General features: G+C 35.8%; 1 protein-coding gene across 1 annotated transcript in view; it reads left to right on the top strand.

Annotated features, from left to right (window-relative positions):
- The window catches only part of thsd7ab (thrombospondin, type I, domain containing 7Ab), a 224633-nt gene that overhangs the window by 100143 nt on the left and 105032 nt on the right, over positions 1-19458 (top strand). The window contains exons 3-4 of the mRNA XM_007573511.2: positions 2009-2257; positions 4320-4504. Coding sequence (XP_007573573.1) covers positions 2009-2257; positions 4320-4504 — 434 coding nt within the window. The remainder of the gene's footprint in view (positions 1-2008; positions 2258-4319; positions 4505-19458) is intronic.

Here is a 19458-nt window from a genome sequence, read left to right as displayed (position 1 = left end):
TCAGCCTCAAAAGTCAGAAAACATGTTTTCTTTAAACTTTTGACAGATGCAGAGTCGTGTTTTTCAGCAGCAGATACAAAGTCCATTGTTAGAATATAAATTTAAAACCTGAAGGCTTAAAAATGAGCATTTTCTCTGCATCAGCTTATTTATTTAACTAGAAATTAGTGTGTCCTCATTCTGTCTGAATAACTGAGATAAAGAAATAATGACTTCTTCCTCCAACTTTGAGATCTACCCCAAAATGTCCATGGATGCGGACAACAAGCGGAGAAGGCTCAAAGGATCCAAAGATTGGAGAGAAAATGGGTCACTGGCTGCATTAGCGGCTTTTTAATACAACAACTTCCATCTGAAATGAGAAATCGAGCCATCGCTGCGACACGTTCACTGTTTAAATTTCCCATTGTTTTCCTCCAAAAGCAGAAACGAGCCAGCACACCATGTGCGCTTGGCGGAAAAACAAACCCAGGATTATTCACGGTGTCGCTTCGGTGCTACTTCAAAGCCTGCAGAGGTGTCTTAATCTGCAAAGACACAGGAGCTACGAGATAAAAAAGAAATGCAGCTCGCATGTTTCTTGATTTATACAAAAAAATAAAAAATCAGAGATGCTGGAGGTGAAGTGCGGTGGTAGCGCCTAAATGAGAGGCTCTAAATGAAGCAGAGCTGTAATTAGCACTAATAGCTCGTCAGCTGCTTCGCCTCGAGGGAGAGGACTTCCAGAACGAGTCGCAGAAAACAGACGGCTTTGGTTGGAACAAATTTCTAATGATTGGAAAGAGACCCAAGTAGGACGGGTTACTCATTACGACTAAATGTTGTTAGATGATCAAAGATGTGGGCGAACAATGAATCACAGCCTGTTGTGGTTGTCTTAACACTTGACTTATGAATACAAAGAATCCTGTTTTACTCTTGATGTGAACCTCATTATGCACCATGTATGCTAATAAGATCAGCTAATGACAGCGTTAAAGGCAGAAAGAAAATATATATATATATATATATATATATATATATATATATATATATATATATATATATATATATATATATATACTTTCTCTAAATCTGTCACTGGATATTGAGGAGCCAAAGTTTCAGACTTTCAGAGCAGCGACTTGTCTTGAAAACCAGGATGACATTAAATCACTTGTTCTCCACAGAGGCTGCATTTCTTTACAGGATTAGATTTTTTAAACACATTAAATGGATCATTAGCATGAAAACTTGAACCTGATCATTTAAAAGTAGTTCAGTATTATTCCTTCAGTTTTGTATTTTAAAGATATGTGGCAACATTACTAATGCTGATTGTTTTTCCCAATCATGTCGTGTCCAAATGTAGGGGGTTCTAGTTTCAAACTGGAGAATCAGTGGGATTTTAATCTGTGGAGTTAAGCAAAGAAGAAGGAGGAAGAGGAGGAGGAAGAAGAAGGAGGAAGAGAGGATGAGGAAGAAGTGCTCAGTGTTTGCGGAAGTAAACATGGAGGCTAACGGTGGAGCTTAGCTTATATATTTGAAGTTGTTGTCCATCCGGAGCCAGTATATGACCACTTAATCCTCATTATAGACCGTCATAGTGGTTGTTTTTCTTGCCCGTATTAGGACACTAAATAGTGACGTTTGTCGAATATCAATGACGCGACCTGGCCGTTCAGACTCGCGTCACGTTTGAATCGACCCAAGTGGCCTGGGTCACATTTGAAAATAATCCGACCTGTGTTGTTCAGACTGTCCTGAAAAGATCAGATACAGATCGCATTAAGGCAAAAAAAAACAAAAACAAAAGGAATTTGGTCACTTCAGGCTGCAGTGTGAACGCAGCCTTAGAGCAAAATGGAAGTTCAAATTTGCATAATAGATCACCTTAAAATTTTAACTCAGGGTTCTGACTTCTGCTTCCAGTCCTGAAGATTTCCCACTTCATAGTCTTGTGCCTCTTGTTGGTTCTGTCTCCTCTTCCTCCTTCACACCTGCCCGTCTTCTGTCCTCTCCGTCCCAGCCTGTGCATACCGCGGGAGCTGCCGCTGACCATCCAGTCCTGCATCCTGCCTAAAGACTGCCAGGTGACGGAGTGGACCGACTGGAGCTCCTGCTCCAAGGCCTGCGCGGACCCCGAGTCTCCAAGGGGAACCCGCACCCGGAGAAGACAGGTGCTCCAGTTCTCTGTTGGCGAGGGCGCAGAGTGTCCGGTCTTGGAGGAGACGGAGTCCTGTGAACCTCCGGGGGGAAGCGTTCCTCCCTGTGCAAGGTAATTTATATCTGATGCTACTTAAGCCTGTCAAAATAATAAACTTACATTTCCCCCAGAAATTATTGCAAAAAAATATAATATTGTGATTTTGAGGCCATAATCCACCAAAATAATAATGATAATATTAGAATATTAATGCAAGTATACCCACTTAAACATAAAGAAAACTTAAATTTATCAAGATAATTTAACACTGGGAATGGAAAATGTTTTAAATATCCCAAATAAATGGTTACCCTGTCTTGGTAACCAAAATTGCATTAAAAAAAAATATAATGATTGAGCTTAGACAGGGAAAACAGGCAAAAGAGGCAGGCAGAGCAGAAACAGCCAGTGGAACTGTTACTTTTTCATCAATATTGAGGAATTATTGACTACAAAGCTCATATATCTTACTGAGTCACTTTTGTCTTATTTAAAGTAAACTAAGATATTTGCACTAGAAACTAGACCAAAAATACTTGATAATATTTTGTGTTTTTGCAGTGTAAGCTAAAATCAAAAATATTTAATGAGCAAACGGTCTAAAAACTAAAACGAGCTGAAGTAGTCAAACAAAAAGCTACAACGAAATAAAACCTAAAACTGTTTTAACACTGCTGATGTCAAAACTACAACTTCTGATCTGTTGGTGGAAATTCATGGGTCTTTATGACATTTTCAAATTGGTTTTAAAGGCGTAGTGATCTCAGTGGCATCTGTCTTTAAAGAAATTAAGCATTAAAAAATCTCTGAACACAGAAATGAATTTAGTCTGGTAATTTTTTTTTATCCAAATTGACCTAAAACTAGAAAAGTTGAGTCTTATTCAGACTGTGATGTAAAAACTGGTTGTGTTTTTTTATAAATGCTACATAAATATCCAGTTTACACTGTAAATATATGTTGTTTTTATTATGGTATCCTTGCCTTTTCTTGCAGTATTCAGACTCTGCTATGAAATACTGCAGGGACTCATTCAGTATTTCAGTCACGCTCTCGCACCATACAGAAAAATAAAAGCGTTGGCTCAGGCTCCACGCGCTTCCTGTTGACCTCCCTTTTCACGTATCACCAGGATAATTTGCTCTCCTGGGTGGTTCATGCCTGTGTGTGTGTGTGAGTGTGTGTGTGAGAGTCAGCATATGGATAGAGATTAGTATAAGTGGCTGGGCGGGTGCCAGACAAAAAGTAAAGGCAATTGCAGGGAGACTGTAAGGCTATTTTGAATTTTCACAGACGATGTTCCTGCATTCAGTCTGACACACGGCTCAGTTTCAGCCCACTTCAAACTGAAGCCATATGTTTTAATCCAATCCAAGGGATTATTTGGATTCCTGTCAAACTGCTCACACTTTGCTGCTCCTACACATTTTAAAATGTAACGTCAGGGGTGTACAGATGAAGACTTTTTGTTTTTAATCAACACAAAGTTATTACAAACAAATTAAAATGTTCATATAATGGAAAATATTAATTTTTTCTGCATTCTCTTTGCTTTGATAGTAAACAGGAACATGTCTACTTTGTCATTTGGCTCACACAAAGCTGCTTTTAATTAATCATTAAATATTCCTAAATATATAAAATTTTATCCAAAAAGTGACAAAACTTCTGTTTTCATAGATGAGTTTTTTTCACCAAAAAATGTGCAAAATATACGTCTTTATTTTTATTTATTTTTAGGAAAACGTGCAAAATCCTTCCTAATTTTTAGGGATACAATAATTTCCACACCCATTCTTACAAAATGTGTCACTACTTTAAATTTAAATTGTTGTCACTTTAGTTTGTTGCTGATCCAGTAAAATTTGATTAGAAATTATATAATTTTTGGCCCAAGTGACAAAAAGTTTCATTATTCAGACTTCAACCTAAAACGAAGCTACATAAACTGGATTTTGAGTGAAAGAAATTGTCACTTTAATTTAAACATCTGTTATTTTCCTGGCTGAAACCATGTGACATATAATATTTACATAAGTTTATATCAGCGGGATTTAAAATGTGCATATTTTGACACTTTATTACACCCACTCTCCTGCCCGTCCTGCTTTGGTGCTTCATGTCATCCTTGTAGTTACACATGGAGAACCACGGAGTGGAGCAACTGTCGGGTCGACTTGCTGCTGAGCCAACAGGACCGACGGCGCACCAACATGACCGGGCTCTGCGGCGGAGGCCTGCAGACGAGGGAAGTTTATTGTGTCCAGGCGAACGCAGAGCTTCTGAAATACCTGAACAACCTCAAAGAAAAAGACAAAGGTAAAGCTGAGGCCATTTTAATCCTTCAAGTCAGTTTATTTGTATTGACCTTTTGCAGTGTGACGTCACGCGTCCAATATCCTGCCCCCGTTTCCCTGCTGGAGGGCAAAAAGCTGCTCCCTGACAGTGACTAGCATCAGTTTTAGCTGCTAAGTTCTCAAAATCTTAATTGTCCGCCTGATATATAACAGAAAACGTGATTACTAGTAATTGTCAACATTACAACTGGATGACAAGGTCAGGAAAAAGTCTTAAGAACAAAAAATAGTAAGGAAGAAGGAAGTAGGTCAGTAACGCTAGCTTGACTATGACAAACTTAACATGTAGATGTGCTGTGGAATTCGGTTCAGTTACAAAATAAAAGAAAGGCGACCTGAACGCCAACTCAGCCAGATCATCAGTAGAGCAGGTGTTTAATCCGCTGTGTTAGATTAGCTAATAGCAGCGGCAGCTACTGATTATCAACTGATTATTGATCAGTTATCAATAATCACAAAATAAACATCAAGCCTAAACACGTAAAACAGTAGCGAACTGAATGTTCTTTTCTTTGTGTGGGAAATGTTTGAGGATTCACTGATGAATCCTGAAACATATCATGGCGTTGTTGTCAGTTGCTATGGCAACGCGTCTGCATGTAGCGTAGCCGACGCAGAGAGCAAGAGAAAAGAAGATTTGTTTTGAGTTGTTGTTCAACAGATTTTCTGCTTTATTTTCCCATTTGCTGGGAAACGCAGCACCAAACCCGTGCTTCCTACATCTCCAGGCTTCATTTGGTGAAGGGAATCGTTCTACCAGCGCAGCAACGCAGCTTCGGATAACGTGTAAAAGAATCCTTTTTCTGTCCTCCAGCGTCGAGCGCATGCGCAAAATTTCCAGATTTAAACAATAACATGCAAAGGAGTCTTCAGCATTCTGATTTAAATTATAAAAACACAAAAATAAAAAGTAATAAAAAACAACATACGGTCGACAATTGAGAAACCAGTAACAAACTTTACAATTTGACGAGTCATCCTCAAAAATCACCAAATTTATTTTATTTTTAAATTTACAGTTGAAATAAAATAAAATGATCCACAATTTACGCTCTAACAAGTTTATAAATAGTAATTTTTTGTGATTTTAATTTTTGTGTGGATGAAATATATTTGTTTTCCCAAATAGCTGCAAATGTTGCGTAAATTGATGTAATCTAATATAACCAAATGGAGAGTAGCCAAAAGTTGTAGTGTCACTTTAAATAATATTACAATAAGAAAAGCTACAACATTGTCATCAAAATATGACAAAAGCGTAATTTGTTAAAAAAAAAAACTAACTGATTGATTGTAGTGGATTATTTGTGTTCTTAGAAACAACGTAATCAGAGAGTTTTGTAGTTTCAGATGTTTTAAATGATAAAACTCAAAAACAGAGTAAAAACAAACAACTTATTTGGATAATGACAGGTTAAGGTAAAATAAACTCACTTCCTCACAACATAAAGCCAAAAACCCTCAAAAATATATAAAATTGGAGACATTAATTGCAGTAAGACAAAAACAAACATATCAGTTTACTGTTGTAACCTCTGAATGCTAAACAAATATGCAACAGCTTAATTTCTGTCCTAATTCAGAGCATCACTAAATCCAGCATTAAGATTTTCCAGTGTCTTGACAAATGATGATTAAGAAAGTTAAATAAATTTTAAAGCTGCCTTTTTATTAAATTATCTCAGGGACAAATTACGCTCCGCAGCCTGAATGCACAATACACAATGCACCAAGCATCCAGGCTGTTGTTTTTACAAGCAGAGTGAATACTGAGAGCTATTTAAATTAGCTTTGATATATATTATCTGAAACTCAGAGTGCAGAATATATGATTAAGGCCCATATTGTGAAGGTTGTCTCAATTAATCTTCTGTATCGACTCCATGTAGAAAATAAAGATGCTCATCAAACAGCCTGAGGCAAAAAGCCTGAAGGCATCATTTTGGCCACCAGCTACTATTACAGCTTTCTAATCTGACAAACTGGTCTCTGCTGGGGAAATAATCCCAGTTCATGATTACAAAACATTCACTGTGGTAGCAAAATTCTGTTGTATTTTCATTTTAAACCAGTATTGCTAATGGTCAAAACCAGTAGTGGGCACCGCTAACTAAAATGTTTATTGCGCTAACCCTAAAGCGCTAGTCATAAACTTTAGCTATGCTAACTCTAAATCACTATATTAATACGGTATTTAGCGGAAGCTAATGCTAAAGCGCTAGCTTAAATTCAAATTGTATCTGCCTTTCAAATAGTACAATTTGATACAGATGCTGAACTTTATTGAACTGAAAGTCAGCAAAACAACCAAATAAATTAGCACTTTAGAATTCATTCAGAAAAGCTAATTGTTTAGCTAGCTACTGAGCTAGCTGCTAGCTAAACTGTGATATCTTATGATTAGTAATTAGAACTTGAGTGGCAAAAGTTTGTCGTTGGGTCAAACTTTGTCTAAATCAGAACAATCCTTCTGAGCAGATGATTTGTGGTTGTATAAAATATTTATTTCACCTTTTAGAGGGAAAAGAGAGCACTGGTAGTTGATTAGTCAACATCAGGACGATGGACCATTTTTAATGGAGGAAGGAAACAGATTGGCATATCCTCTTTTTTCCCTCTTTTAATCTATTTTGTAGTCCTGGTTTATAATATCCTCTCTTTGACGCTCAAATACTTCCTGTTTGTTGTCTTAGTTTCCTCTTGTGTCTATATGCTGTGTCTATATACTATATATAGACACAGCAGTTTGTGTACAAAAGAAAAAGAGACACTCCATACATCTGCTGTATCATTTTTGTGTGAATGTTTATCGTACTATAAAAATAATTTATTTGCTCACCATGACCAGGAGAAAACAAGAATATCCTATATTTACCATTTTTATTTATTATTTATTTTTTGCAGCTCTGAATCATCAGCCAATACACGTGTACATCTCTTTATGCAGAATCCTGGCTCTTTCTGCATGAATTACTTTTCATCTTCAACACTCAACTGTGAGCCGAATCACATCATGCAAGAGAGGCTCAAAACGCCTACAGAAAAGGTTTCAACTGATATTGAAAATTTCCATAATGAGAGGCCATCTTTGTAAATAAAACCTATAAATTAGAACAAATATCTTATATTTTTTCTCTATAAAAGTGCATCTCAAACAAGTTTTTTCCCATTAAAACTTCAGAAATGAAAGAAAAGTAGAACAAAAGGCAGATATTAAAATCAGCATTAAAAACATTGAAATTCAAAATTATGAAACATAGATGCATTGTTTTTATCAAGACAAACTAAAAAATAGAAATATCTTCAGTCCTGTTTTAATTGGATGACTTAGGTTAGTCTACATTTTTAACATATTTAGCTTTCTTTAGTTTGGAGCAAAAACATTTGCATTCTAACTAAGTAAAGGTAATTTTATTTATATAGCACATTTTCAGCAACAAGGCAATACAATGTGCTTTACTGGAATTAAAAGGAAATACAAACAAAATAGTAATTTGCTGTTTAGCAGGCTGGTTATTTAATAGCTTGCTAACAGAATATTTAGTCTGGTTCAAACTAAGTTTTTATTTGACAAGCTAAATATTCAGTTTTCTGGCTAAATATTTCAAACTAAATATTTTAAGTTAAATGTTCATGTTAAATATGTAACTAGAAATATAATAAAAATGCATTGAAAGCTAAAAATTCATTTTGCCAGCTAAATATTTAGTTTGAAGCAATATCTAAAAATTACTTGAGTAATATTTAGCTCGCTAATTAAATATTTAGTTTGAAACTGACATTTATAAATGAATGAATAACATGGTGAAAATAGAAATAAAAAAATGAACCCTTATTTTTTCTTCTTTTGATATTTCAGTCTAAATAATCCAGATTATTTCTGTGTAGGTTTTTGAATGGCTCCCCATATCCTGAAGCACAATATGATATTTTGTAGATTTCAAAGTATTTAGAGGGAGTTTGACCATTTCTTGAACTTTTTTAATAATGTGAACAACGTGATTAAGTAAGTAAATAAATAAAGTAAGTAAATAAATATCTATGACAGAATCAGTAAGTGATCACTGTTGCTAAAATAAACTAGACTGAACACTCTTGGCGACTTGGACTGAAAAACTTTCTGAATTATAAAATTTTAGCCCGTTTTATCAGTAATTCCTGTGTCTGCCCAGCTTTACACGGCGATCCGTTTACCCTCTTGTTGGAAACAAAACGAGTCGTTTGCAGCCAGGACTTGTCTGCTTGTGTCCGGCTGCGACTCGTCCTGCAGAGTCCTGAAACGCCTCCATGTCTGACACTTGTCAAGCCAGCTTAGAGTCAAAGCTGTCCTCTTAAGAGCGTTTTAAAGACATTAGCTGAGGTTAATCCTGTGGCGGCTGATCGCTCTGATCACGTGAAGAGAGGCGCGACGTCCGCTTGCAACATGTGTCAGAAGATGTTCGTCTCACTCAACATGGAGGAGAACGTTTTAGTTCAATGTAAACAGACGTCTTTGCAAATTACATAAGATGATTTATCTGCAATTTTCATCTTTCAAAAAATCTAACATAGTTATAATATAAAGAGAAAGTTTGTCTTTCAGTTCAGGTAGAGTTGAGAAGTAACTTTACTCAGTTACATTAGTAAACTTGGAAAAATGTAGTATAAATGGAGTACTTTTTACTTTTTACTTGAGTAATTTTATTATGAAGTATTTCTACTCTTACTAGAGTAAAATTTCTGCATTTTCTACCCACTGAATAAAAAAAACATTTTAACCAAAAATTCACTTCACCAGACACAGACACACACTGTCTGTGTCTGGCAGTGTCTGTGTCATACATTTTATATTGGGAAAAAAAAAGAACTGGAAAATATTAACTTTTGTCTGATTTTGTTATTTTCTAAATTTGGTTTTTATGTGAATTGTTTTCATTTGGTTTTTCAAATACCAATATTTCCACCTAACTTTATGTTTTGGTTTGTCTGGTGGTGTAATTTTGATCTTTGATGACTTAAATTCACTTTTTGCACATTTTTGTTTTTCCATTTGGGCCTCAACTGCTGTAAGGAAAAAAACAAACCAGTTGTTTTTTGGTAACAAGTCAAAGTTTTTTGGTGTCTGAAAAATGAGCCATTTCTAAAACCTCCCAACTGGTGAGTCATTCTGTGCATTACCTAGCAACCAAAGTGAAGCTCTAGCACATTTGCTCAACTGATTTTATCATTGTATTCACTGTACAATGGCTGCTGGAAGAGACAGAGTGTTTTATTGTTGAAACCACTTGCTGCATTCTTGTTGGTTGTGCAGGAGGATCCACTTCTGCTTTTCAGAGATGTACGTTTGCGTATCTGTGCATTCATTTGCAGGTATTTTCAGGTGTGAGTTGAGTTTGCGGGCGTGGCCAGTAGCAGATGATTTGGATTTAAAGTCAGAAGAAGCCCGAAAGATCAAAACTCGTTATCTGAGAATGATTTTTGTGCTAAAAACAAAATGTAATGAACATGTTTTGAATAGACCATAAATCTATGCTAACCCTTTAACCCTTTGCTGCTGAAATGTGCTATACAAATAAAATTTGATTGATTGATTGCTTGATTGATTGATTGATTGATTGATTGATTGATTGATTGATTGATTGATTGATTGATTGATTGATTGATTGATGAAGCACAATAGGTCAACCTTAAATGTTTTCTACATTTAAAGAAAACATTTAAAGGTTTCTTCAAATCTTAAATGTTTGAAGAAACAACCTAATTAAAGCAGCTGGGGTGTACTTAATTTTTTTCCTTTACTATTTAAACTCATAAAAATATTTTTTTTTTTTCTCAGTAAATAAACCCCCTTTTCTGAAGAACATTTTGTAATTTGTTAAGCAGAAATATACTGAATTACTCAGTTAACCTGTTAAATTTAGGATCAGCAAACAGAAGCCACATCAGACATTTAAATCCATGATGTCAGATTAATTTTTTACAGCTCTTCTTTTGATTCTTCTTTAAATGTTTAAGAAGTCTAGAGCAGATGTTGACTTGACTCAGAAAAAGAAAGAACTGGAAGTTTATTTGCATTGCGTCTGATTTGTTCATCAGATGTCAGATTGATTTGCTTGCGAGTCCTAATTAAATAATAATGAGCCTGGTGCGATGAAATCCACCAGCACAAAACGACAAAACACATTTCATATCTAATAATGAAATAATGTTTAACTTATGAGATTGTTTTTTTTTCATACGTTATTGACCACAAGGCTAACGGGAGTCCTCATGTGTTGGTGATGTAAGGAGCCTTTTGAAACTGTGAAATACTTTTGCGTTGAATCACGCGGTGATGCAACGACTGGCTGCACCTAAAGTATGTGGCTGGTGAGTTTACATGGAGCGAGTTCTTATCTCCTTGGCGCAGGATTTCGCCGCCATCGGGGGGTAATCTCCCAGCACACCTCTGAGACGGAGAGCCAGGGAAAGCTGCCGCTTCTCCTCTCGCTCATACATAAATGACACGATGTAAAAGGGAGGAAGATCGCCCCGGGCTGGGACTCTGAATCAGCTTACCGCCTCCTGAATCTTAACCCTAATCTTTGTGGTGAAGTAGCTTCGATCTGACCTCGGATCAGTCGGACGCGGCGTGTTTTTCATCCAGCGAAGGCTGAACCCAGGAGGCTCAGTGACCTCAGGTGTGGATTTGATGGAACTGATGGATAAATAAAGCTTTCTTTTTTTATTGTGGTTTGTGGAAGTCATTTTTATTTTATGACACAGCAACTATGAAGAGTTTGAGTAAAAATCTTATTTTTTTTTATTAGCTGTCCTGTAGCAACCCCTCGCACTGCAAAAACACAAAATGTTACCAAATATTTTTAACCTCATTTCTAGTGAAAATATCTTACTGCACTTGAAATAACTTAAACGTAACTTTTCAACAAGATATAGTTGGTTTTAAGTCAGTAATTCCTTAATATTGATTAAAAAATACTTGGTCCATTGGCAGATTATTTATCTCATAACATGGGAAAAATATCTTATTCTAAGGATATAACCTGCCAAAGGACCAAGTATTTCTCCATCAACATTAAGAAATTACTGACTTGAAACAAGCTCTTATATCTTGCCAAAAAGTTAGTGATAAGTCAGTTCTATTTTATTTCAAGTGTAGTAAGGTACTTGCACTAGAAACTCGACCAAAAATTAAATTGATCAACATTCAGCGCAGCCTTTATGGGTGATTTTTCAAGTTTTTTATTTTCTCTTTAATATGGATCACCATGATCACTGAAAAAACTAAATCATACAACCATTAAAGTACAAAACATGGACTTACAATAAAAACAACTAAACCAAACAAACCTCACTGCTTTCACAGAGTAATGCACTTCTATGCATTAAACATTTGAGTCCTGCTGACAATTTTCTTGCCATTCATTGGAACATCTGATTGCTGCCAACTTTTATAAGGCCTGCCTTTATTGGGTACAAACATGTTTTTGGAAAAAATTGGGAAATTCTGACACTTTTGGACGGTTAAGCTTTCCCTGGATAAATTTACCATAAAATAACTTGGTAATTTAAAATTATTAAAAACAACAGTAGACTAGATTAACTATAGATTAGAGCTGGATAATAAATCAATAACAATATCTATTGTGATAGATATGTAATCAATATCAATAAATAATACATCTGGTAGAATATTAATAATTTCACTGAACTCCGATCCAGAAACCCCACGGCATTCTGGGGGATTTAGGCAGCGGTTGGTGGAATCAACCGACTTCTTTGGTTACCTAGCAACACCCTGCTGACTAACTTGTGGTTGCCTAGCAACGACCTGCTAAGTAACTTTCGCAGCGGCAGTTTAATGTTTCGCCACTGTGTCTCATAACTGCTTAAAAATAAAAAACAATGGAGTGCAGTAGAAACTGGATTAAACGGAAAAGCTCACACCACCAGAGGGCAGTATTTCAGATATTTAAAACAAAAAAACAGTCAATAATTATTGACATCGACTGATCTGAAATGCTTATGTTGTGATACGCTTTTACAGCCATTTTGTCCAGCCCTAATATAATTATTCAATACTTATTATGACCCTTTTGTTTTCTAATAGCACTGATGTCATTGACTGTGGATCAATGGCTTGTAGGTTGAGATTAAACCTAATAAATTAGGGTTTTTCCAACAAAGTTGTACCAGTTCAAGAGCAGAGGGTGTTTTTTTTGTTAGAGCAGATTTTTAATTGGTTCTTTATAAACAGCTCTTACAAAAGCAGCAGCTGCTTTGTTTCTCCGTAGCATAAACTGGCTTAATGAGGCATAATTCCTGGCAGTTAAAAATGTCTTAATTTGTATCTGAGAATGTAAACGCTGACACTAAAAACAAAAGCCTGTGCTGCACTTAATCCTTTTTATTACTTCTGCTAATGTTTGGTGATTTTCACTCATTAGAATGTCAGAAATGAACAATGATCATAGTTCAACGTGAGTTTAGAGGTGGTTTGCAAACTTAAAGGAGCAGTTCTTCTTTTGCGTAACTTCAAGATAAAAAAATTTAATCTTTAGGAGTTTAAATTGAGAGATGATTGCAATAAATATTCAACCATTCAGAAAAACCAATATTTGGTTCAGGATATTTTTAAAGTTAGATTTCTGCCATGCTAATCTGATTTGAACTTGGGCTCTCCAGTGGAAATGGAGGCTTGAAAGTGTTTGTAAAATCTAGATTGAAGTCTTCAGGATTGAGGTGTGAACTGGGGTTTTCTAAGTAATCAAGATTTTATCTCAAATATTCTCATTTGCATCACCTGTTTATATTAGCTCAAATTGTAGCATTTTTTCCAGGTTTAAACTACAACATGGCGACGACAGCCACAAAAACCGCCATAAAATCATGTGAGAAATTAATGCTGAAGGATGCTAGGTGCTAGCTGTGCTAACGCTAAAAACTAACGGTATAAAATGTTGCGTTTGAGAGCAGATCTATCTATCTATCTTAAAAATGAAGACAACTTCTGAATGATAGATATTAAAACAACCAAATTATTTATTTTATGTTTTGAGAAATGAAATCACTTTCCTCTTGATTGGTGAAAGGTAGAGAGAAATTCTTCTGTAAAGGAGAATGGCAAAAGTAGAGAGTTTAAAATCATATTGAAGTTACAGTTTGGGCGACATATGAGGATACTAAATATTCTGCAGTTTGAAAAGTGTTTTGTTGATATGAGTGAGAATATTTAGATTAGAGTTTGAAATATGCAACAAAATAAAGACAAACTTGTTTTTCTTCTGAGTAAACAACATTTCCACTGTCCTTCCTGCTCAGTTGAAAACAAGCTTAAACGAAAACATGCAATTAATTAGGATGATTTACAAACACGTTGGAGCTTTTAGTTCAGGACAAAGTCGAACGGTTCCTGTAAATCCAGTGTAGGTCATAAATGCACGATGGTTGGGTGAAGCGGCTCAACATGCATGTTTCTGCTACATATTGGCAGCCAGCTCACCTGCAGCGTCTGCGTCAGAAGGTACTGTTGCTCTGTGGATGTTACAGCCGAATCAAACCTGGCAGCGTTTCAGTGATGAAACTGCAGGAGGCTGGCGCAAACTCCACATCTGGTTCTGGTTCTTTAAGACAAGGAGGCGCCACAGAGCTGTCTCAAAGTGGAAGAAACTTTACAGATTACTTATAAAATCTGGAAACATAAGGGACAAATGCGTCCGAGTATAATTAGATGACTGCAAAAACGTCTGTTAATTATAATTCAAGAAAATGGGCATCCAGTAAATACTTGATATTGTAACAATCATAATTTTTGACTAATTGCATGTAGACTTTTCTCTGAGTATACAAGAGAAGTTGTTGAGCATCTTGAATTTTTTCCATGCTGCAAAAACACCATGTCTTACCAAGTATTTTAGTTTCTGGTGCAAATATCTTATTTTTTTCCACCAATATTAGGGCGTTATTTACTTGAAACAAGCTCCTTTATCTGATAATTTACTTTTAAATTAGTGTGGTCTCAATTAAAGTTTACTAAGATATTTGCACTGTAAACAAAACTCAAAATACTTGATAAGATTTGGTGGTTTTGCAGTGCAAAATGTATGTAAGTAAAAGAATGAAGTCGAGTTTGTGTTCTTAAAAGTGAATAACATTTATTTTGTCCTGTAATGAAATAATATGCAAAACAAACCTTTTTTTTCCTCAAGACCTACCACTATTGACTTTTTTTTATAATGTTCACATGGCCTCATTTGTGTGTGGTTCATATAAAATTAAATGCAAAGTAAGATTTTATTTTTAAAACCATGAATTATACACATAAGGTGCATATTTAGTGCTCAAAATGTGAACTATGATGAGGTGTCACTGGAAATAATCAAAATTTGGTCTCAGTTTATTCATGAGTGCAACGCTAAAGGAAAAAATATTTCTATAAACATGTATAATTAACATTGTAAGACTGTAACTTGATGAGTTGCATTAACTATAGACTGAGTGGTTTAAATATGCCTCCTTTTGATGTTAATTTCATGTATACAAATAAGATTTGAGTAAAACCCGATGCCTGTGAAATTTATTCAGTCGACTTCTTGAAAGTCTTCAAACCAACGCATGCAGACATAGTGTTACTAATTCATTTCATGAAAACATTTTTTTACAAAAACACCTTTTTTAGTGAAAACAGATCGTCTCTGCATGTTGACCTGCAAACTGTAAGCTAGCAAACACACACATCACTTCTGACAGGGGGGAATAAAAACAACATATTGCTTCTCTTCTGTGTCCAAGCAATGAATCGACTCCATACACACAGGCAGTCCAACATGCATTTCTCTGCAGCTTGTTGACGTTGACCATATGTTGCTAGATCCATCCGGCTACCTGCAGCAGCTGCTTAAAAACGGGCTGTAAATATTGCTTTTTGAACATAAACGTCACGCTGAAATCTCGCTGCTTTTCAGTGATAAAGTGATAAAACTGCAGGAAGCTGGACATCTGGTTCTGGTTCTGGTTCTCTGAGTAGCTGTGTTTCCATTAACTTTAAAATTGCACAAATTATGATTATGAAGGTAAATTTGTCTAATGGAAAGGGTAAATAAAAAACACATGTTTTTTGATAAGATTTTGCGATAGGACAGGGAAGTTTTTCAGCTGTATTTAAATTAATGTAACACAACGGAAACAGTTTTTTTTTGCATCACAAGTGACTGACAACCAGATGTTACTACTGGCGAAAACATTGAAGACGATGACAGGAAGTGGTGGGAGGATGATGGCGCTACATGTTTTTTAGTGGTTTGTCATTTGAACAAACATTTTCCTGTGTGATTTTATTTGTTTATTATTTAATGGAAACACCACAATTGAGAAACTGTGTTTTTCAACATTAGCGGAATATCAACAGTTTTACTCACATTTGTAATGGAAACACAGATACTGTTCAATTGGGGACTAAAATTGCAGCAGTTGTTGCATTTTCAACTGGTGCGGTTTGCTTTCATACTGCTTTGTGTCAAATTATCCAAATCAACTGAAAAACCTGTTCCCCTCCTCGCCTGTGGTGGCACTGCACCAAGAACTTCTGAAGGAAACAACAACAAAAACCTCAGAAGAAGACTACAGCAACTTCTTTCTTTATAAAACGTAAACAAAAATGGAATAGCGCCAGCAATTAATCACTTAATCACATGATAAATTAAAATGAGCTCAATAATTTCCATTCCGATGATTAATATTTTTTTTAAAGGTAATTTTGTTTACAGAGGTTTTGGTTGCATCTGTTTTTTAACTTTCATTTTATTTATTATTTTTGGTCATATTTTATTTTGGATATTTAAACTAAAGTTTATTGATCTTTAAAGGAATGAACTTGAATTATTATTCCATTATCAGTATATTACTTGAAATTTATCTAAAAACAGCAATATTATAGTTTATCGTAATAATTACTAGGACAGTTTATCATCCAGCAGAATCTGTCATAATGACAGGGTTAAGTAAAACCCTTGTAAAAGACCATGATTCATTTCACCTGTTAGCGCTAGGCTAACGCATTTGTTTTGGTTTTATTTACCCAGAATTCCCTGCGCCATAGTCCACATTCTGCTTTTAGAGCGGTCTCTGGTCCGCTTGGAGTTCACATATCCATCAGAATCACCAAAGTTAATTTGAATCAAACTGAGACGTAGGTGTTTATACAAACCAGAATTCACTTTTTTGGTTTCACATTCACACTGCCCTAAACAAACTGGACTTTCTAAACGAACTAGAGTCCAATTAAAATGGACCAAACTGGACTGATGTGAATTCACCCTAAAAAGCTAATTCTTTCCAGTCTTTTGTGGGATTTGTTTCTGCTGGTCAGGTAGGTGTATGTTTTTTGTAAGTCCTTGTCTTCCCTTCTCCCCTTACGTAAAAAAAAAGAATCTGATTATTTTTAATCAATGACCTGAGGTCTGATTTGTCAGCGTGAAAACAAATGAACTCCAAACAGCAATTACCTTCCTCTAAAGAGAACATTCGATCTGTGTTTAATAGTAAACACATTGAGGTCGCGAGGCCCGGCTCTCTGCTTCTGCTCTGCCTGTCTCTTCCCCTCTGCTTGCATGTCTGACAGAGTCTCCTTCTCCCTGCTGTGTGCGTAGCTAATAGAGCTATTTCCCCTGTAATTACAGCGGGTCAGACCCAAAGACAGCAGAAGCCTAGTGTCCCCCCTCTCCTCTCCATCACCTTCCAGATTACAGGTAGGTGATTTTAGCCATGCTGAATATGAAGCCTGACCCGTCATCGTCACTCCCAGACCCAGTTTCCTGCTTCTATCATCTCCTTTTTATCCTTTTTTTCTCTCTTGGCTGCAGTTTTTCCTCCTTTTCTCCTTGAGTTTCCTCTTGGCCTCCTCTCTTCTCACCACGGATCACCCACCACTTCTAATTCTCCTACATATTTGCTCTGTTTTCTCACTTTTCCTCTTAACCATCTCTCCCATTTAAGAAATAATGAAGCAAACGAGGGCTGTTGCGATTAATCGGATTAATTGTGATTAATCACATTAATCATGATTAATTGATTATTGTAATACTTGTCAACTAATGTAGCAATCGATTAATCGTTCACTGGAGTATATAAACTCTAAAGATTCAAAAAGGCCTTTATTGGAAGGACAACACCCTAATCGGATTGATCTGATTACTTGGATTAATCATGATTAGTCAATTATAGTAACATTTGTTAACTAATGTCTTCATCAATTAATCGTTTGCTGGAATTTACAGACTCTAAATACTCTAAAACATGCCATTTACTGAGAGAACACCATTCTGAATAATCTGATTAATTGTTATTAATCAGATTAATCAATTATAGTAATATTTATTAACTAATTTAGTAATAGATTAATAATTTACTGGAGTATGCAGGCTATAAAGACTATAATACATGCCATTTACTGAGAGAACAACACCCTAATCTGATTCAGATATAAGTTTAAAAAATGTATCTTAATTCAAAAGAATGTCCAAAGTAGCGAAGCTGAAGTTTAACTTATTGAGAAAATGCTAATGCTAATCCCATGCTAACTGCAGCAGGATATCCTCTTATGACAGACTTCACTTTAACAAGAAATTACTTCATGTTTTATTACTTATTAGATCTTGTGCCATGAGATTTTATTACACAACTGTGTAAAATTTAATCAGGTAAGACAAAATACCTGCACAGGTTGGAATAAAACAGCTCTGGATTGATTAAAATGTCGAGTCAAGTTGGTGTAATGGCTTTGATACAGTAACAAGCAAACCATAGATTGGGTGGAAGAAACAACCAACTAAGAGTATCTCTTTGTTTATTTACTTGCATTGATGGGAAAAAAAGTCTTTGCTTTTTTGTTTTTCATTTTTCTTCCCACTAAAGGTCGGATAATTTGTCACCGAATTTAATCCTCTTCCTCTTCTGTTATCATCCTATCCTCTTCTAAGCTTTTCCTTTTTTACTGCTCTCTCTTTTCCTTGTTTCCTCTCTGCCCTTGTAATCTTTCCACTCTCCGATATTCTCCACTTCGGTTGTCTTCTTGTATTTTTACCACGACTTCTTCCTATTTGATGCCTTTTTTTCCACTGTTTGAACACAGCATCGTTTCGCAAACAAAAAGAAAACTATTGATTTCAGCAGAGCTTCAGAAGCGCTCAGTGTAGCTGCGATTCTTTTCAATTTCCAATAACTTTGAAACATTTTAATTTCAGGAGAGTTACAACCTCAAACTGGAGTTTTTCACTCAATCTGAGCACTGAATTTTGCTACAACAACGTTCTTCATTGTGTTTAAAACGGAGGAGTTGGAACTGCAGAGAGACTGAAGAAGGAAAAACTTTGTTCGCACACAAACAGAATATAGATGCAAAGTGTTGGTGAGCCACAGATGCAGGAGGGATTCCTGTGGAGTGCTGTCAGTTTTATCTCACAGGAGAGCGAACTACAAATGGACTTACAGACAAGCAGAGAACAGGGATGTTTAATTTCTTCACTTCAACACTAGTATTATGTTGGTCTTCTGTTTAATATTCACCATTGTAAAGATTGAAGTGAGTGATTCCCCAGTAATGCATGGATTAACAGAGGATCAACAAAGTTAGTATGTGACTTTCAGCATGGTTCTTACTGGGAATTAGACATTTTGCATTTCAAAAGCCCGTCGTCTCTCCACAGTTCTCAGGGAACGATGGTTCAGACTTTAAGCTCTTAGATGTCTTGTTGAAACAGTTGGAGATGCTTTTACTGTAGGACTACCTACATAAGGAGCGTACGGTGCCCCCTAGAGGACATGGGGGATTTTTTTCTTTTTGCATTACCAAATGTATTGCGTTCCCTCACAGTAATGCACTGGTCAGTTCATGCTGCATAATTGAGTCTTTCTGCTATAGAGGGATTATCAGTCGACGTC

The sequence above is a fragment of the Poecilia formosa genome, unplaced genomic scaffold, assembly GCF_000485575.1.
Source record: "Poecilia formosa unplaced genomic scaffold, Poecilia_formosa-5.1.2 Scaffold331, whole genome shotgun sequence".
In the NCBI taxonomy this organism is placed as follows: Eukaryota; Metazoa; Chordata; class Actinopteri; order Cyprinodontiformes; family Poeciliidae; genus Poecilia; species Poecilia formosa.
The sequence above is the reverse complement of the archived record's forward strand: the minus strand, read 5'-3'. Positions and strand labels throughout refer to the sequence as shown.